General features: G+C 36.3%; 7 protein-coding genes across 10 annotated transcripts in view; 3 read left to right on the top strand and 4 right to left on the bottom strand.

The window, feature by feature from the left end:
• The first annotated feature begins 368 nt into the window (after window positions 1-368).
• On the top strand, window positions 369-1,010 carry LOC108967654 (28S ribosomal protein S21, mitochondrial). Its single transcript, XM_018931224.1, has 2 exons — window positions 369-757; window positions 816-1,010. Exons 1-2 carry the CDS (start codon window positions 611-613, stop codon window positions 930-932), a joined length of 264 nt encoding a protein of 87 aa, XP_018786769.1. The 5' UTR covers window positions 369-610; the 3' UTR covers window positions 933-1,010.
• Window positions 1,011-1,021: 11 nt separating this feature from the next.
• Window positions 1,022-7,082, top strand: LOC108967652. Of its 4 annotated transcripts, none has more exons than XM_018931222.1 (11): window positions 1,022-1,139; window positions 2,383-2,503; window positions 2,788-2,846; window positions 2,988-3,422; window positions 3,550-3,861; window positions 5,035-5,163; window positions 5,222-5,341; window positions 5,397-5,586; window positions 5,691-5,788; window positions 5,879-6,008; window positions 6,076-7,082. In XM_018931222.1, exons 2-11 carry the CDS (start codon window positions 2,410-2,412, stop codon window positions 6,192-6,194), a joined length of 1,686 nt encoding a protein of 561 aa, XP_018786767.1. In that variant the 5' UTR covers window positions 1,022-1,139; window positions 2,383-2,409; the 3' UTR covers window positions 6,195-7,082. The 4 variants fall into 4 exon arrangements, with proteins under 4 accessions (XP_018786767.1, XP_018786765.1, XP_018786768.1 ...); XM_018931220.1 differs by lacking the exon at window positions 1,022-1,139 and adding an exon at window positions 1,142-1,223; XM_018931221.1 differs by lacking the exon at window positions 1,022-1,139 and adding an exon at window positions 1,744-2,256.
• Window positions 7,083-7,408: 326 nt separating this feature from the next.
• LOC108967637 (protein AAR2 homolog) lies at window positions 7,409-8,689 on the top strand. Its single transcript, XM_018931190.1, has one exon. The coding sequence runs from the start codon at window positions 7,479-7,481 to the stop codon at window positions 8,604-8,606; it is 1,128 nt and encodes a 375-aa protein (XP_018786735.1). The 5' UTR covers window positions 7,409-7,478; the 3' UTR covers window positions 8,607-8,689.
• A 30-nt stretch (window positions 8,690-8,719) lies between these two features.
• LOC108967636 lies at window positions 8,720-9,180 on the bottom strand. Its single transcript, XM_018931189.1, has 2 exons — window positions 9,024-9,180; window positions 8,720-8,966 (listed from the first exon to the last, which is right to left on the bottom strand). The coding sequence occupies exons 1-2, from the start codon at window positions 9,116-9,118 to the stop codon at window positions 8,720-8,722; spliced, it is 342 nt and encodes a 113-aa protein (XP_018786734.1). The 5' UTR covers window positions 9,119-9,180.
• Window positions 9,181-11,100: 1,920 nt separating this feature from the next.
• LOC108967640 (lipase 3) lies at window positions 11,101-12,432 on the bottom strand. The gene is made up of 4 exons (XM_018931193.1): window positions 12,404-12,432; window positions 11,616-12,335; window positions 11,396-11,560; window positions 11,101-11,319 (listed from the first exon to the last, which is right to left on the bottom strand). The coding sequence occupies exons 2-4, from the start codon at window positions 12,303-12,305 to the stop codon at window positions 11,101-11,103; spliced, it is 1,074 nt and encodes a 357-aa protein (XP_018786738.1). The 5' UTR covers window positions 12,306-12,335; window positions 12,404-12,432.
• A 2,000-nt stretch (window positions 12,433-14,432) lies between these two features.
• On the bottom strand, window positions 14,433-15,111 carry LOC108967641. The gene is made up of 2 exons (XM_018931194.1): window positions 14,878-15,111; window positions 14,433-14,808 (listed from the first exon to the last, which is right to left on the bottom strand). The coding sequence occupies exons 1-2, from the start codon at window positions 15,097-15,099 to the stop codon at window positions 14,482-14,484; spliced, it is 549 nt and encodes a 182-aa protein (XP_018786739.1). The 5' UTR covers window positions 15,100-15,111; the 3' UTR covers window positions 14,433-14,481.
• A 1,935-nt stretch (window positions 15,112-17,046) lies between these two features.
• Window positions 17,047-18,562, bottom strand: part of LOC108967647 (probable serine/threonine-protein kinase DDB_G0282963) — an 11,851-nt gene continuing 10,335 nt past the window's right edge. Inside the window, exon 8 of the mRNA XM_018931209.1 lies at window positions 17,047-17,920. Within this exon, the coding sequence (XP_018786754.1) occupies window positions 17,894-17,920 (27 nt within the window). The 3' untranslated portion in view covers window positions 17,047-17,893. The remainder of the gene's footprint in view (window positions 17,921-18,562) is intronic.

Below are 18,562 nucleotides of genomic sequence, written 5' to 3'. Positions count from 1 at the left end.
ATAAAAAATATTTTTTTCCGAATGAAATTTCTTCTTTTATGAATGAATACATTTGCTTTCATATGTCTTTTGATAAAAATTAACATTGGAAATGATTTATTCGTACTTGGGTGGACTTGTTTTGCTCATAAAGTTTAATAAGATACAAATATTGCGGCAAGAACTATACAAATGAAACACACGAAGTTTTGATTTGCCTTACTAAGTATTCGGATGTTGTATTTATCATTGCTTACATCACTGAAAATCGATATTTTATCGAATTTTTCCAGATGTTCTGCTATTGCCGACAAAGAAGTCTGATAGTAAAAAATATATTATTCTTCAATATTTTTGTTAATATTCTGAAATGTTTCTTTTTAATAAATGAGAATGTAAAAGATTGGGAATAAATGAAAATGATTTTATATGCAAATACAAACCAGAGAAAGCCAGTCAGAATTATAAAGTAGTTTTTGTTTACTGAAGCAGTTGTACTGTTGTGACATCTAGATGTCAAGTATGTTTACTAATGGGGATGATTAATCAGCTGTTTATATTTTAGTTGCAGCATATTTTTCTGTGGGTGTATAAAATAATATATAATATTGTTTGAAAATTAAAAAACAAAATGAAACACGCACAATTCATTGCTCGTACCGTAATGGTACAAAAAAATAATGTTGAAGAAGCTTGCCGCTTATTAAATCGTATTTTGGGTAAAGAAGAAATATTTGATCAATACCGGCGAACACGCTTTTATGAAAAACCATACCAGGTAGTATCATACAAATACGAACTGATATCTAAATACTTAAATTCATTTTATGTTTCAGGTACGACGTCGCGTTAACTTCGAGAAATGCAAAGCAATCTACAATGAAGATATGAACCGAAAAATACAGTTTGTACTACGCAAAAATCGCAGTGAGCCATTCCCAGGATGCAGTTAATTTGCCATTAGTAATATATAGTGAAAACAAAAATAAAATTAATGTGTTGTTAAAAAACCTTTTCAATTACAACAATAACCAAGTTTTGTTTTAAAAGTTACATTTGTATATATGTATATTAGTTGGACATGGTTCAAATAAAGCTTAAAAGCTTTCATTAGCCTTTAAAAGCTTCGTGGACAGTGGTTGACAGTTCAAACTGTTTTGGTAAGGATGATTGCAAGTTGCAACTAGCAACTAAAGGTTCTCATACTTTCGAAAAGAGCGGACGTGTTTTCTTAAATTCTAGTGGTATGTGCAAGGATAAGTGATGTAAATTAAATCAGGAAGTTCCATATGAAAGAAATAAGAAATTTGCAAAAATAACTACTGAATGCAGTTATAACAGAAAAAATAGGATTACCTGAGTGGGTAGCAAGCTGCAAAGAGACCGACAATTTAAAGTCGCTAAAAATAAACAAAGAGAAAAAAATATTTAAGGAGAAGGAATGAGACATTATTTATTTAGAATGCGTGTTGAAGCGCCGGAATATTACGACATCCAGTTTTAGAATTAAAAAATAACACAATATGCTAATACATATTGTAATAGAGAGAATTGCCTTTCTAACCTGCGTAGTTTTTTTGATTGATGTGAATCCATGGATGCATTGCATTGATTTCTAATACGGAAGTGGGGCGGAAACTGCCTACATTTATGCACTACGCTAGGAAAACGGTTATTTATACACGTATGGTTTAGTTTCAAGGGCGAATAGTCGGAAATAATATCAACCTAATAATAAATAGGTTATAGGTGATAGGTTAATTTTATAATATAGTAATATATAGTGTGTGTAATGCAAAATACTTAATAATAAATCATTTGCCTGCCAACTTCAATCAATTTCAACCATTCCTTCAATTGCGCAATGAACTACTTTGTTATAAAGCTGGCTTATGTACATAACTTATATGTACATACATATATGTATACTGCCATTCCCTCCAACATGTCACGTTGTTGGCACTGTTTTCTTAACTTTACAATTTGCATAGTTACTTTTGTTGTGGAATATCGATTTGTTGGTGTTTTCATGCTATTTTTAGACACTCGAACGCATAATACACGGTAGGCACGAGTGCTCGTGCACCCGAATATTTCGCATATACGTGCATGCATGTATGTATGTGTGCATCCTTAAATGTTTGCAATTTGAATGGATTAAAGTGTTAGCAGCAATCGATGACGGTCGTTGCATCCTTTCAACGCTGCTTGTTGGCAGGATTAATCGTTTTATAAGCAAGCAATATACCATATTTGTTATAAATTGTCATTAGAAGGGTAATGCTTACGAGTTTATGTTTACAATTTGCGTGTAACGTGCTGAAAATCTTAGAAGGATCAAGAAAACATACATATTTGCAAACTGAATAAATTTCTTGTATATATTATTGGTTTTTGATTTAGTTTAAGCGAAACACATAAAAGGGCAAAATGCTTTCGCAACAGTTGCACGCAGTGATTTGGTTACTCAATGGAGTCATTGCACTTTACGCATATCCAACTATAAATCTACCATTTCTATTTGGTAAGTACTGAATACATAAAGTACTTAATACACTATTTGATGATATTATTGAAAATAAAGTCGATACTAAAACAAGAAAAAGGATTACTTCGGTTCAATATGATTTCTCAGTTTATATGACAATATACATACATATATACATATAAATAGACGAACAGACAGACGGACATGGCTAAATCGCCTCAGATCATTTTCCAAACAATAGCAACAATTCTAAATTTTAATATGAGCGGTTTGCAAAATGTACTCATATTTTATTAAATGTATACAATATATCTTTACAGGTTCTTCCGCATATGGCGAAAACGCTTACAGATTCAAAAAGAGCGGCTTGGAAATACAAGTAAGCTTTATTTACCACTGGTACATATACATACATCCATCTATCCATAAATACAAACACACATGTTACCAAATATGTGAAATATATATTTCAGTTAGACCTTAATTGACTTAGCTAACATCCTGCTTCTCTCCTTCTCAGTCCGATGCCGATGTGTTGGAACTAGAGCATTTGAAGGACCACTATGGTAGTGAAAACATAGAAGCCACTGTACAATTGCCGTCAAATTTTGAGCAAACTTTTGTGTCCGATGTTGGCGTCGGTAAACCAGTTAGTGCTGAACCACTAAGTGAATCGCAAGAATTGGAACGTCAATTGGAGCAAATGCCTGCTATTACTACAAAATTAGAGAAGAGCACAACAACAGAGTTATCGGTGGCACCAGTGGAGCCCGAAACGCGTGGCGAGCAACTGTCACCAGTCGAAGGTGGTGGCGTCCATCGACCACCCACCCTACAACATGACAACGGTGGTAAGACACCAGCAGAGGGTGTTGCGGCTAACCAACAGCAAACTGCTGAATTTGGTTCAGTTATACCAAATGGTGGCGGTCCGCCTGCACCATCTGCTATCAAGGTAAATACTTTTGTATATATTTGTATGTAAATGGGTAAACTTTATATAGCAATATCCTCCTTCAAATGTCATAAATTTGCACGAATGTATGTATGTGTGTCTATGGATGTAAATGTATTCGCTACAGCCTTTCTATGGTGCCGCCCGCTTGGCATTCGGTCAAAATCCGGAAGTACTTCCAACTACCTCCACAACCGCTACGTCTACTTCCACAAGCACTACAACCTCAACAACAACAACCACCACTACTCAAGCAACCGTCCCAGCCACTAGCGCAGGCAAAGACACAAATGCGCCTGAATCAGATACACTTCCACTTGACGTTGCGAATGTCGCCGCCAATGGGCAAGAAACCGCGCAAACGAGTCCAACAGAGAAATTGATCGAGCAAATGAAACCAATAACCCAACGTCGTTCGGTCCCCTTAAAGCCACAACAGGTTCTTATGATGAAATGTTCTTCACTTCATACATTAACACATACTATACATACATATTTGTGTCATACACAGCTAACGGATATGAGAACAGCCCTGCAAGGAAATAGCCTGTATTGGTTGCCTTTTTAAAGATACATATGAGAATCACAAAAGAATTTCATTCAGAAAGGCACCAATTGTTAACGATAAATTTTATGTGTAATATATGTATGTTTTTGCTTGCAGGGTTATAAATCAATTCATGCACATCAAGTGCTTGGCCAAGATTCGAAAGACTCCCACTGCCTAAGCACATAAGTAAATACATTCATACTACATAAAAACATATACATATGTACATATATGATCATCCATATTACTATATATGCATAGATATATTAGTTGTTAAGTATGTATGGTTCAAAAAGCTATGCAATCAAATAATCCTTGAAATAGTTGGCAAGCTAGTAAGTGAATTTGAAATTAATCTTTTGGCAGCAGCATAATTTAAATATCGATTTTTATGCCCTGAACAGGGTTTATTAAATTTGCCATTACGTTGCTAAGGTGCAGAAAGAAACGTTGGAGACCCTGCAATATGTATACATATTTGATCGATTTAACTTTGGACTAGTCCCTAAGTTTTTGAGATATCGATCAAAAATTTTGCAAACATCCTCTTTTCTCCATGAAGCTGCTTATTTGTAGGAATCGCCGATATCCGACTACTGTATCATATATTTGACATACGAGCTGAACATTCAAAATCAAGTTCTTCTATGGAAAACTTTTTTATGTCCACATATCTTCACGAAATTTGACTTGGCTTATATTTCAAAGAATAATAAAATTTCCAAACAAACTTTTCAGATCGGAACACTACAATTCAAGATAAAGATTCTTTATACTCGTTTATGCTATAAGGAATGTAACTGTGAAGGGTATTATAGCTTCAGTACATGCGAAGTTAACGGGTTTTCTTGTTTTAATTTTAAACTTCGTGGCCGCATTACTTTTAATTCATACATCCAAACACATTCTTTTCATAACTGTCAGAGCCACGCAATTCATAATCAGAAACTATTTACATACATACATACAAATACTAGATATCACGAAACCAATTTGTTTCTTTTTACACTAAATTACTAACTTAAATCTAAATTTATATTTTTAATATCGTACACTGAATAGACCGTCGAAACGCTTCTTAAACGTCACAATGGTCAATTATCAGCATTTGACATGGCGCAGTACGTGTTTTGGACTGGCGATGAGGCAGGTGTGGCTCGCGCCGTTGAAGAACTAATCGAACGGGGAGTGGTATGTCTCAATGAAATGTTAATAATTGTGATTTGGTATAAATGATGTTTGTTCGTAGATGTCACGTGAAAACGCTCTGGCATTCCTAAGAGAAGTACGTATTGGCATTGAGTATCTGCAGCAGTCATATACAAATCGCATCTTCCCCGAAGCCGGCCTCAATATAAACATTGATAAGGTAAGAGACCTAAATTATAAATATATTTGCCTTATACATGTCTGTGTGATTTTAGAAAATGTTTGACATGCCACAGACCAAACCGGTGGCACCGCCAACTGTCGCAGCAACAAATGAAAAACCACTGCTTCCTTATTTACAACTGGAGCGACTACTGCACACCAGCAATCAAAATCAAATGAAACCAGTTGAAAGTGTACCAGTATGGCCTAAATTGCCAGTGCTAAGCAGTGATGGCACTCAAGGTGAGTGAGAAAATTTTTTAATAATTAAATTTGCATATTAAAATTAATTAATCATTTAAAAATAAATTATGAATTTAACAATTTTTCAATTTATCTTTTTGAAGATCTTAATGATTATGATGAGAACGGCGAAAGAGCTAAGATATCGCAATTCTTGTACAATGAATATACTTTGGAAGACATTTTATACAAATTGGCTAAGGTAAGTTTACGCGCTGTCTATATGTACATATGTGTATAAGGATATACATATGTAAGATATGTATGTATATTGGTATACTTCGATTTGCAGATTATGTTCTCACAGTCGTTGACACACGGCTCCGACGAGGCACAGCACGAATTACAGAAATTAACTGATTTCTTGGAACGTGAGGGCAATCTTGGTGTCATACCAATTGATCTGCAGAAGAAAGTTTTACGTATGTTTATTATTAATTTTAATTTTTATTGCAAAGATTTTTATTGTCAAACATTTCTTTCTTGCAGACATCTTATTCCGCGCTCTTTCCGATACACTGGCTGAACGTCCCGAATTATTGTCGGTTGCCAACGTAAATCTCGCTAACACTTACAATCGTCTTCCTCTACGTACTTTAGAACCATGAAATGGTCACAGCAACAAGTGATTCCACAATAAGTAAAGTTTTATGTAAAAACCTCATTTATTTATAATTTTTTTTTTCAACATTATGAGGTATGCTGTAGATGGCGCCTGCATATTTATCATATAAATACTCACTATAAATTGTAACACGAGTAGAGCGCGATTTGCTCATAGATTGTCCTAGATTGTCCAATGGCAAATTATTTTATTTTTGTAAAGCTCCAAAAGTTATATAATTTATTTGTTGCTAGCAACCGAAATGACTTAAATAATGATTATTTTGAACACTGCATAGCAGCATAAGCGAATTTATCTATTTACTATAGCTGAAAAAATCGTATTAAAACACATTAAAAACCGTTAGTGTGCTGTTAAATACGAAAATTCAAGTTTATTAGAGAAGCGCAACTGATTTTTGGCGTTAATCCTAAAATGCGATATTATATATACACACATACATATGTACTTGCAATTACAAGTAAAACACATATTTTGATTTAAAATCAATATATGATAACTTTGACACCTGCGTGAATAAAACAAGAAGACAGAGTTCCGCATTCTGTTTATAACGGTAATAATGGCTAAATGTTTAACATTTTATGATAGGCTTATACCTTATAAGGATGTATTTTGGGTAGACACATATAATTGTATTTTTTGTATTTTAATTGTATTTATAAAAGTACACATGCATATACATACATACATATATCCAATAAAACACGTATATGTTTACATATATCGTTAATGCTAATTAGTGTATGTGTTTAAATAGCTTAGCTGAGCTGAGTTATATACATTAGTTAGACGATTAAGTACAATATTTTTCAATTATTCTTTTGTTTTATAATATTTTGAGTGCAAATATATCTACAATATATATCTATAAATGTAATAAAAAATTATTTGAATTTGGTTTGGGGATAATTACGCTCAACACAAGAGTTGTGCAAAATTCGAGGTACAAAGGCAATGGTTACTGTTAATGATCTACATTTCAAAGACAAATATATATATATATACATATATAGGAATTTTTATTAAAATATATTCCATTATTGTTTTTGTAATTAAGAGTAACCCTTAAATAAAACCCACATGTAGTGGTTTAAATAAAAAATTGTGAATTCCAAAACGTACGGCAACTCTTTATATCATAGTGTGGGTTCTACTTTCATTTGTATACATTAAACAGCTGATTGAATTAAACGATACATTTGTTTTCGCAATATAAAGAAAGAATTGCTTGTGGTAGCAAATATTTAAATAAATAAATAACGCCATGAATGTTGACGAATCCGCATTGGAAATGGATCCTGAACTGGCCAAGAAATTATTCGCTACCGGTGCAGTGTTGGTAATAACAGGAGCGCCAGTTGGCACAGAATTCGGCATAGATCTATGCAACTACAAAATTGGCGAAAAATTTCGTGGCGTAAAAATGATACCGCCCGGTCCGCATTACATCTGGTGTGCATCCTGCGGTCCATATGGTGATGTTGCACCACGTGTGGGTTTTGTACATTATTTCAAAAGCGAAGAGGTGGTTGTGCGTGAGTGGAGCCAACGCGATGAAGAAATGCAAGAGAGTCAGTCTGAAGACAAAGAATTAGAAAAGAAACGTATACGCGATAATCTCAAGGAATTCGACAGTTTTCTAGCCCCTTACGATTATCGATTTTACAATAAATGGAAACTCTTAACAGACAAAGTGACCGAAGGCACAGTCGAACGTTGCAGACCAACATTGGGTCCAATACGTACAAATGTAGAATTACAATCTTGTTCCGATGAGGATCGACCCAGAGGCACGTTACACACAAACAATTTGCAACAACAAAGCACTAAAACAATTGTAAACGAAAGTGATTTGCTACCCAACTTAAAGCCAGTTGAAGGCACTGCGCCACGCTTCACTGAACTACCTGCGCGTGTGCCACAGAATGCAACGCCTGCTGAAGTATCGCGTCATAGCATTGATTGTGTGCATGCAATTGAGACATTGGTTGGCATGTTTCATAGTTCGGAAGCTTTGATTGAGGAGGAGCAATTGGCTTTTGTTTTTTATCTTGTTGGTTGTTCGGTAGAGTCTCTGGCACATTGGCGCAATATATTGCATTTGTTGGCACATTCTGAGCAAGCAGTGCAAAATTTTAAAATACTTTATATGAAATATGCTGAAGCATTGATGCAACAATTACCACACCTGCCCGAAGAACTTATGGAACCAGGTGAATATAACTCAGTTTATAAGGATGTGCGTACGCTGCTAATTAACCTAAATTTGGGTGGTCTGGGCGTAAGTGCGGATAAACTTAGTAGAAAATTACAGAAAACCTTGCAATGGCATTTTGAGGGTTTGCTTGATGAAGATCCTGAGGACATGCCGGTTATAGTAGAATTGACATAGATTTATAGCTGCGCTATAAAAGATTGATATACTATATATTTGCATAGATACATAACGTATAAATAAAGTAATATAAAATTCTAATAAAGTGGTTACACTAATATGAAACATATTTATTTTTGCTTTTTGGGCTCGCCTTGCACATTCGCCACTACATCTGCGTCAATGTCCTTAGCCTCACCACTCTTCTCATTTGTTAGCGGTTCTTTTTCCTCTATAGTTGCTTCAATCTGTGCTTTGAGCACATCAGCAAGACTTTTATCATCGTCTAAATCCAAAGAGTACTGCGCTGCCAACTCTTCCAAACGTTTTTGATTCTTCTGTAAATAGCCTGGTAACCAAAATATGGTTTGTACCATTCTGAAATTAAATGTTTAGTCTCTTACTTTGTTTGTCCTCATATCTGTTAAAACTTACTTGATTAAAATATAGCCAGAGAAGGCCAACAACAAACAGGTAAATGAAGTTTTTATCATATTCCAGTAGTCGACAACAACTTGTTGATGTTTCATATTGATTTTTTTTTTAACTTTGAACTTTTCTTAAAAGTAATTTATTTGATATTTAAGCTTTTATATTTTATTTTTTCTTCAATTCTATTATCTTCCCCTAACGGTTTCGTATTTGATTGTAAAATATTATTTAAGTCGCGCGTAACAGATAACAAAGATGAGACGTCATTTGTTATGGCTCACTGGTAACCGTGGGTTACTCAAATTAATACGTGTCCGTACATTTGAAGTAGTGACACAGTGCACATGAGTCCAGTTTATCGCCAATCAATAGTTTACACCTGCTATGATTATATCTACTACATATATATGTAACACAGAGAACCACATACAATTTATATATTTGATGCATAGACAAAGGTATCATTACTATTTAATTGGCATATATTCATAAACTTTAATTTATTATACTTCTTCCCAAAGGGAATGTTGTAATTGAACATGGACCTGGCAGTTGTAACAATTACTTGGAAATCGTTCAGGGAATCCTCGAAGCATTTTAATTGCTATACGACTATTGAGCTTTCATTCAATCGAATACTGTTCGCTCATTTAAAGAGATTAGAACAGCCATTATTGTTGTAACGAATATAAGTTGCGGTCCGTTCCTCAAGTACTACGTGAACTAAAATACTTTGTCAGCGAAAATTGAGAAGTTTTTTTTTTTTTTTTGCCCGACCGAGATATTACACTTCCTGTACCGGTTTTTGTCCATTTCGAAAATCACGTTAAGCCTTTAATTTTAAGACGCTTTTAAAGCTTTCAAAGTCAAAGAGGGTACAATTGTCTACAGCAGTAATCCTATGATTGGAGTTTGCTTGGCAGCAAAACTGACTTAAATACAATTGTATTTGGGTTTTCAATAAAGACGCTACAAAGGAGACCGAAAGTAAGGTTTGCCATTTCATCAAAAACATCGAAATTATTAAAATTTACTACAGAAATTCGGAACTCAACTTTAAGAGCGCTACGTCCAATTTATGGTCGTCATATTCGTCCTCTCTGATCGACAATTGAGCATCTAGTGGAAAATTTTTAATCTAAAGGCACAGTACAAAATGTTGCTGCCGCCAGCGCATCAATTGAGGAAAACCCAAATCAGGCTCTCATACGTCGGTTGTTGTTGTTGTTGTTGTAACGGCAGAATTCTGCCGAGTTGACAGTCCTTGGCCGGATAAAAATCCGGGTCCGTTCCGGTTTTCGTAGACCCGACTGTCGTGGGAACGGCTCATACGTCGCTCTCAAGCGTTGGTGATCTCTGTGACGTCGTTGTGGCGAATTGGCCTACATCTTTACAATATCAAATTGACGCAAAACGAAAGCCGCTGGATCACCATAGTCGTCGTATGTTCGTGAATTGGACTGGTAACAACTTGAAAATGATCCGGATTTTCATCGAAAATTCATCTTTGTGTGTGATTGGTCATGCAGCAATCCACACGTACTCCAGGAGTCACCATTGCGGTTTGGTGCGGTTTTTGGGCCGCACTTCTTCGTGATGATCAAGCACATTACTGTGAATAAGAGTTGCTACCGCTCGATAATAAACGAATATTTTTGGCTTGAAATGGATGATAGGAATTGGACAATGTGTGGTTTACGGTCGTTAGACTATTTCCTGTGGGGCAACGTCAAGTCTATGGTCTATGCCAACAAGCCAGCGACGATTGATGAACTTCGTACGAATATCGAACGTGAAATTGCAGAAACTTCGGAGACCATATGAAACATATGTATATATAAATGATCGGCGTGACGAGCGAAGTCGACATAGCTATCCCTACACGAATACTACTAGACCCTCAATGTTTGTTTCAAATTTTTTTATTTGGATTATTGTTCAAGGCAACTGTGTATTCTCCGAAGAAATTTCTCAGACCGGACCACTAAATCAAATCGCTGCCATAGAACCAAAAAATAATTAAAATCAAGTTCTTCTATGGAAACTTTTATAATTGTGGAATGGAAACTGATGACGATGTTTACTCATACTTTTTCATTTCTTCCAAGACTTTATCGTAGACGTATTTCTTCGCCTCTTTTCCCCAAATAAAGTCCAAATGTGCCCATTTCGGGAAGGGTACAAGATAGTCTAACTTCATGTTCGGCAGTTCGTCGCGTAATCTACGAACGTCTGTTACATCACACATCCAATCATTGGCGCCATAGTAGAGCATTATAGGTGCTTTAGCATTACTTAGCTGAAGAGTGCAAAAGTTAAAGATATAAGAAAACAAAAGCGTTTTATAATACAATATTTTTAAAGGTGTTCGTTACCTTGTAGTTGGGTGGGTACGTACTACCTCCATACTCTAAAGGATTTCGAAAAATGCTGTAATCGAATTTGCGGAACTTTTTCGAATTGTACTCCTGACAGAAGTGCAGATTCTGGTTAACTGAAGCCCCTGCGGGCGATGTGGCCTTGATGTGTTCCAACAGCTCCTACATTAAATATTTGTATAATTTTTCGTACACTACTTTCTATTTTCACTCTCACATATTCCAACTGTTCGGAGTCGTATCCACCAATTAGGAAAATCTCATTAGCGCACATTTCGACAAATGGCGATGTTGCTTGACACATTTTAATACCCAAGTCTTGCTTGAACTTATTGCTTGGCATGAACTCCATCGAACCCACTAGTTCGACCATAGTATTTGGCTGACCCAAAATGGGCGCAAAGGCACGCGTCAATGGACTCTTCATATGACCCATATAGGCGGCGGGCCCCAACAAATGTGCCGATTTAATTTTATTATTGTAGCTTGGCTTCTCCGACATCAGCACCAAGTAAACTGTGGTGCCTTGCGAGTGGCCAATGTACTGCAACTGTGTGTTCCCTGTGTAATCTAGCACGTAATCGATCATAGCAGGCAAATCGTAAATACCAATTTCATGCCAACTGAAATTCCAGAAAGCTTGCCAATATGTGGGCCAAGTACGATGCTTTTTAGAGTAAGTATTACCACGTGCATTACCCATCCATACATCGTAACCGGCATCGGCGAGTATGTAGGCAAGCGCTTTGTTCGGACCCATTAGCACCCAGTCGGAGGCGGAACTCAACATGCCGTGCATGAGAAATGCACTTGGTCGTCCATCAGTCGTTCCATCCTTCGGAGAGTAAGGTATGCGATGCATGGTGAGTATGTAACCATCGCTGGTGGTTACTGTATGCCGCTCCATGGGGTAACCATCAGCTATGATGCGTTCACCCTGGTTTGGTAGTGTTAGTAAGAGTTATTAAACAGAGCTGAATACAAAATGGGTTTATATGAACTCACACAGTCCGAAATGGGCCGGTCAGCAGCATTCGCACTATCAAAAGCGACCAGCAGCGCAATTACTAAAGAAATCTTTGTTACCAATTTAAGCATTTTATAAGCAACGTAACTGATCAAAGCGGTCTTATATAGCCATAAGCATTATCGCATACCCCCTGGACGTTTTAAGTAGATAACTGCTAGAAATTATGACCCAATATGCTCAAATCGTTGAATAATTTACAAACTCGCGATAATAATTTGAAGTGTGCGTCATTGATCGGAATTAGATGTTCTGCGGCGGTACCGTTGTTGATTTATCATGCCGCCAATTATACGGGAGCGCGTTGAAAAGTGCGGAAAATTGATAACACTACTGCATAGTCATTTTGTGACTGCAATGCTAGAAGTTGTTCCGATCCTACTCTCTTCTATCCATACAAAAGTTCCCTTATCAAGCTTTCTGCTTCGAGCAATTTATGGTATCGAAATTGTTAGTAAGACTTTTATAGTTCTTTATGAATTGTTCTTTTTTTCTACTCTATTCTAGCTGGTTAGAGCTTTCCCAACCAGAGAAGCTCTTAATTTCTTCCGCTAATGCCATCTGGTGCTATAACAAATTTGTTTAGAAGAATCTTCGCTTGTCCAAACCCAGTATTACAACTTATCAATCTATCTGAGATGTAGTTCGCAAAATCTCATCGATTATTATTGTTGTAGCGGCAGATACATATAGGTTTAGACTCTCATGGAAACGGATCGTGAAATTATCGAACTTTGTTATCGTTAACGTTTCTGTAGTTGCCTACTTCTTCCGGCGTTCCATGGCTGAACGGCTTGCGGTCGTAGATAGCTAAATTAACGGCTTTTTCAAAAGGGACGCTACATAAGTAGACCAATAAGGTCAGCAACTGAAGCCATATTCTTTTCCGCTCTTTTGACATTTCTCTTCAGTAAGGTTTGCCATTTCATCATGGAAGTATATATGTACGATCTAACAACGAGTCGAAATAATTAAAATTTACTACCGAAAGTCGGAGTCAGTGGCCTCAACTTTAAGAGCGTTACGTCCAATCGTCCAGCGTCGTTATAATTGTCCTGTCAGATCAACAATTGAGTGTCTAGTGGAAAAATTTTAATCCACAGCCACAATACAAAATGTTCCCGTACCAGTGAGACAAAGAAGTGCCTATAGCGTTGAGCCTTTTACTGCCGCTAACGCATCAATTGAGGAAGACCCAGATCAGTCTCACACACATCGTTCTCAAACGCTGGGCATCTCTGTGATATCATTGAGGCAAATTTTGCGAAAAGATCTTGGTCTACATTCTCACAGATCAAATTAACGCAAGAACTGAAGCCGCTTGACCACCAGAAATCGTCGTATGTTCGTAAATTGGGCAGAGCAACAACTTAGAAATGATCCGGATTTTCATCGAAAATTCATCTTCAGCGATGAGGCTCATTTTTGGCTGAATGGCAGCAATCCACGCTCCAAGAGTCACCATTGCATGCTGAAAAAATAACGGTTTGGTCTGGCTTATGGGACGGCGACGTCATGGGTCGTACTTCGTTACTGTGAATGGGAATCGCTACCGCTCAATGATAGCCGAATATTTTTGGACCGATTTGGATGGTATGGACTTGGACAATTTATGCTTGAAAACCATCGAAAATTGGGTTCAGCGTCTGGACTTATGCAAACTTGCCCGTGATGGCCATGCAAAAGAATTCAAGTTCCACCACTGTTAATGGAAAATTGGTTATAGTTTACTGACTAGTTCAGTGTTGATCGTTCAGTAATTTTAGTAGTTGGACGCTGAACGAACTGATATCAGTATTTCCCAGTCATTCTTGGAATATTATTAACAAGATTTTATAGAAGATCTGATTAACAGACAACAACATAAGACAACTAATGGAGGATACTGCAGAATAGCTCTGAATCTTGGATAGTTCAGAAGTAACTTCGACGTTTTTTTATTTCTTACTTGCTTGGTCCAAAATACAAGTTATGCGTTCATGTTAATGCTTTTATTATTAAGTGCTGTTATTTGAAGAAAATATATATACATAATTTTTTTAATTACACCCCACCTCTACATCTCCTCCTCTACATGACCTTCGATGATGTATTTGATTTTTTCGTCATTTTCGTGAAACAAACTCACTTCTAGTTGGTAGTAGCCGGGCTGTAGAAATTGATTAAAATTCTTCGAAACCAAAGGGTACTCCTTCAGGATATAAGTGTTCTTTACAACCGGGCAATCAAAGGGCGACGGTGCATTCGCGTATTTAGCTAACAGCTCGTAAATGTATAAACGGTAGTAGAATTTCATGAAATCACAAACTCTCAATGCAGGCACTGGCATAAGCCAATTGTACTCGCCATTCGCGTCTTCAGCAATCTTTAGCAATATATTTAACTGTAGAAGTAAATTGAAATGAAATGGAAGTTATAAATTGCCTGTTTGAATCAAAGCTATTATTGTCACCGTCCATTCGTTATCCAAGTCCACCAGTTGTTCTGCCTTGCCACTGAACTTCACGCCGTCCTCACTTCTAACCACCTCCAACGTAATTTTGGCCACTTCCTCATCCGCCTTTACAGGTATTATCTGGTCAAAGACGAATTTGTAATTGGGCTCCTCCTCTGCCCTGGTTACAACTGCATATTCAAGCACAATTATGTAAAGGCACAATAAATGAAACCGCATTTTAATATCGCAACGTTTGTGGTGAGATTGAAGCTCCACATGCTGAAACTGCGCTTTTTCATGAAATCGTTGGCGAGATATCTAGCACGCAAATCCAAACATTGAACGGCGTTTACAGTTAAGCGATAAAATTTTACATGAAACGGAAATGGGTTGGAAACCGTTGTTGCTTTCATCAATGTGTCGTGTTTTATAAAATGTAATTTTTTATGTATGTTATTATGTAATACGAGTACCTGTGGAACTATATGTATTTGTCATGAATGAGTTAACTAGATTTGTCGAAAGCTTTTGACACATTGAAAACATCGAACAAACATTGCTCGCTCCAAGACTAAAGAGGTGGACCACACACCATCTGAGCAGTCGACAATCATCTTTACTAACTATTTCAACAATAAAAACTGAACAGAATCAAACAGGGTGTGCTCTCTACGCCGCTGTTTAATCATTACATACTGAAACTCCCGCAACCAACAGAAGATTACGCGATGATGACATCGGCCACCTGCCAAATCAACGGCTACTCTGTTAACGAACTAGACGAAGGAGTACAGACTGAACCTCAACATTTCCGTCGATGACATTGAAACAACCCTAAAATTTCAGGTTTAGATTAGACAATTTGCACTCCTTCCGCACACAGCAAGGATTGTCACGAAAGTACAAAGCTGACCTTGACGCAAAGACAAAGAGACGTTGTTGATAACATACAAGGCCATCGGTCGGTTGGTTATCAACTGCGCCACGTCAATAAGTGCCCCTGAATGCAACAGCACGCATATGGAGGAGCTACAGATCTGTCAGAACATCACACCCAGCATGCTTCCTGTAAAGGAGCATAACATTGTGCTCTCCTTGCAGTAACCTTTTTGAAGCGGAGCCGCCTCCCAGGAACATTTCTGCAATTCGTCGACGAAATCAAACAATACACCGACCATATTTCGGATTCGACCAATTTCCGTCATGCAATGAATGTCATTCATAGTGCAGCCATTAATACCTTAATTGACTTCCTCCCAGTCAATGGCGTACTTGGAGTGCAAACACAACCCATCGCAGAATAACAGCCCAAAGCTACAAAATCTTTGTCCTGCATGCAATGATACTAACCAACTCTTTGCATGTTCCTGTGTTCCGCACTCGTCGGAAAAACTCTTAACCCGGGCCTGCCGCTAAGTGATTTCGATGACATCAACATATTACAGTCCCAAACAGTGTTAGGTAATCGCTACAACAACAACAATTAAAACCATAAGAATAGGTGTACGTGTTGGAAAATTTTTAGACTCTATTCGTTATCAGGTTACCTCAAATGCCTTCCTTTGCTTCCCGCGGGTATTACGTCGAATACTTTCAGAGCTGGAGTATTTTCATCCATTCGGACGACATGACCTAACCAGCGCAGCCGCTGTCTCTTAATTCGCTGAACTATGTTAATGTCAACGTATGTATATCTCGTACAGCGATGTTTCACCGAATGCGATATTCACCGTAGCCAATTCACAAAGGGCCATAAATCTTCCACATAATCTTTCTCTCGAAAACTCATAACGCCGGCTCATCAACTGTTGTCATTGGTCCACATATCAGCACCATATAACAGGATGAGAATAATGAGTGACTTATATAGTTTGGTCTTTGTTCGTCGAGAGCGAACTTTACTTCTCAATTGCCTACTCAGTCCGAAGTAGCATCTGTTGGCTAGAGTTATTCTGTGTCGGTTGACACTACGAATGCCTTTTATAATAACTTTAAAACATTTTTCAATGATCCCGTAAAATATCAATCATTATCATATATTGTTTAAAAAAATTGCAATTCAAATAAAAAAAGTCCGCTCGAATAATATATTTTTCCAAAACGTTTAAGCTTATTTATTTACTCAATTATTGTTTATGTATTAAAATCAAAAGCTTTTTGCCATATAATAAAATCAACCGAAAATAAATATGTATATATTTTATTAATTATTTTATTATTATAATGAATGCTTAATGCTCCCATTGGAGTTTAAGTACAATTACATACACACACATATATATATATAATGTAGCTGTGTGTGGTAGTTTTTTTGGGTATATAGTTTGTATTTATATCCAAATCCATGCGGATATATTCCATACACATACATAGTTACTGCTTCTGCCTCTTGATAACCGATGCAGAAAGCTGACACACCTGTGTATTAGATGCTTAATATTTTTAATTTCATTTTGCAATTTTTATTTTTATTTTTTAATTTTTTTTTTGCTTTTGTTATGGAATACTGGTCTTTTGTTTTGCATAGGCTACAATATTTAGGTACTATATTTAAGTAGAGCTCTCCGAATCGCTCCGCAACAATTGTGTCTATATTAACTGTGTTTAATACATAATTTCCAATAGTTTCATTCAATTTATTATTGTTGTTGTTTTTTACACATACTACACAGTAAATTTACACGACTACGACAATGCAAACAATTATATAATCACTCTAAATTATTAACCATACAAAGAACAGCTGTTTCCAGTTACAAAACAGACATAATACACGCTAAAGAAATAGACAGTTCGCTAACAAAAGTCTATAAATATAATTGTAGTATTGTTAAGCAATGATTATGTCATTTGTTTTATTATCTAAATGTTACCTAATTCACAAGTGTTAATGCTGACTTTTGTTTTTGAATTTATGGAACTGAGCCAAGTAGTTTTATGCTTGTAGAAGTTGTCAAACATGACAGTAGGACATACGACACACTGTACCGTTATATTACTGCAATTTCTTCGATTCCGCCACGCGCTGCGCTCAATGGTCGTTTAGAATTGGTAGTCGCTGCAATTAACTAAATGAGTTCTAATCATTTGAATACTGTCAAGAGAATTTTTCAGGCCAATAATTGTTTAAAATATCACTTTATTCGTAATTTCTCAACTTTATCTGGGAGTGGCGCCGCCGCAATGCATACAATATAAAGGTTGAAGTTTTCGATAGTAGTTTAATTTTGGAAAACGTTCAGAGGGTTGGTAGGGTCTAACATTTTCCGAGAAAATATTCATTTTTATATATAACGGTTTTTAATTTACATAATTTTAGTGCTTGCAAACAACGAATGAAGTTTTCGAAAGTATTATAATTTCGGAATATGTTTGGAAAGGCTGAACATTTTCGGAGAAAATATTTAATAAATAATATTAATAATGGTTTTTTTAAAAAGTATAATTTTAGAACTTTTTCAGATTGTTAATAGGTCTTTAAAGCCGCAACATTTCCAGTTAAAATATTTCTAAAAATCACAACCTTTGTAAAATCTCTGATTTTTATCAACATTAAATGACTGGAAAACTATTTAAAATCGCAAAAGAGCAAAAAATGCGTCTGCACTACAAAATTTTGGATGATAACAACGGGAAAAATGTCGGAAGTCGAATTTGTCACAACAGTGTGCGTCAGAATTTATAAAATAAAAGAAAATAA

Source organism: Bactrocera latifrons, unplaced genomic scaffold (genome assembly GCF_001853355.1).
Source record: "Bactrocera latifrons isolate USDA-ARS-PBARC rearing strain unplaced genomic scaffold, ASM185335v1 scaffold_193, whole genome shotgun sequence".
NCBI classification, from domain to species: Eukaryota; Metazoa; Arthropoda; class Insecta; order Diptera; family Tephritidae; genus Bactrocera; species Bactrocera latifrons.
The sequence above is the reverse complement of the archived record's forward strand: the minus strand, read 5'-3'. Positions and strand labels throughout refer to the sequence as shown.

Coding starts and splice junctions, on each gene's coding strand:
- LOC108967637 (XM_018931190.1), top strand. CDS start 7,479: ATGAATGTTGACGAATCCGCATTGGAAATGGATCCTGAACTGGCCAAG.
- LOC108967636 (XM_018931189.1), bottom strand. CDS start 9,118: ATGAAACATCAACAAGTTGTTGTCGACTACTGGAATATGATAAAAACT. Junction 8,967..9,023: donor TCTGGCTATATTTTAATCAA/GTAAGTTTTAAC, acceptor ATTTAATTTCAG/AATGGTACAAACCATATTTT.
- LOC108967640 (XM_018931193.1), bottom strand. CDS start 12,305: ATGGAGCGGCATACAGTAACCACCAGCGATGGTTACATACTCACCATG. Junction 11,561..11,615: donor ACTCCGAACAGTTGGAATAT/GTGAGAGTGAAA, acceptor TATTTAATGTAG/GAGCTGTTGGAACACATCAA. Junction 11,320..11,395: donor CGTACCCACCCAACTACAAG/GTAACGAACACC, acceptor TGCACTCTTCAG/CTAAGTAATGCTAAAGCACC.
- LOC108967641 (XM_018931194.1), bottom strand. CDS start 15,099: ATGCGGTTTCATTTATTGTGCCTTTACATAATTGTGCTTGAATATGCA. Junction 14,809..14,877: donor ACTTGGATAACGAATGGACG/GTGACAATAATA, acceptor TTACTTCTACAG/TTAAATATATTGCTAAAGAT.
- LOC108967654 (XM_018931224.1), top strand. CDS start 611: ATGAAACACGCACAATTCATTGCTCGTACCGTAATGGTACAAAAAAAT. Junction 758..815: donor TTTATGAAAAACCATACCAG/GTAGTATCATAC, acceptor TTTATGTTTCAG/GTACGACGTCGCGTTAACTT.
- LOC108967652 (XM_018931222.1), top strand. CDS start 2,410: ATGCTTTCGCAACAGTTGCACGCAGTGATTTGGTTACTCAATGGAGTC. Junction 2,847..2,987: donor AGAGCGGCTTGGAAATACAA/GTAAGCTTTATT, acceptor TCTCCTTCTCAG/TCCGATGCCGATGTGTTGGA. Junction 5,342..5,396: donor TCAATATAAACATTGATAAG/GTAAGAGACCTA, acceptor GTGTGATTTTAG/AAAATGTTTGACATGCCACA.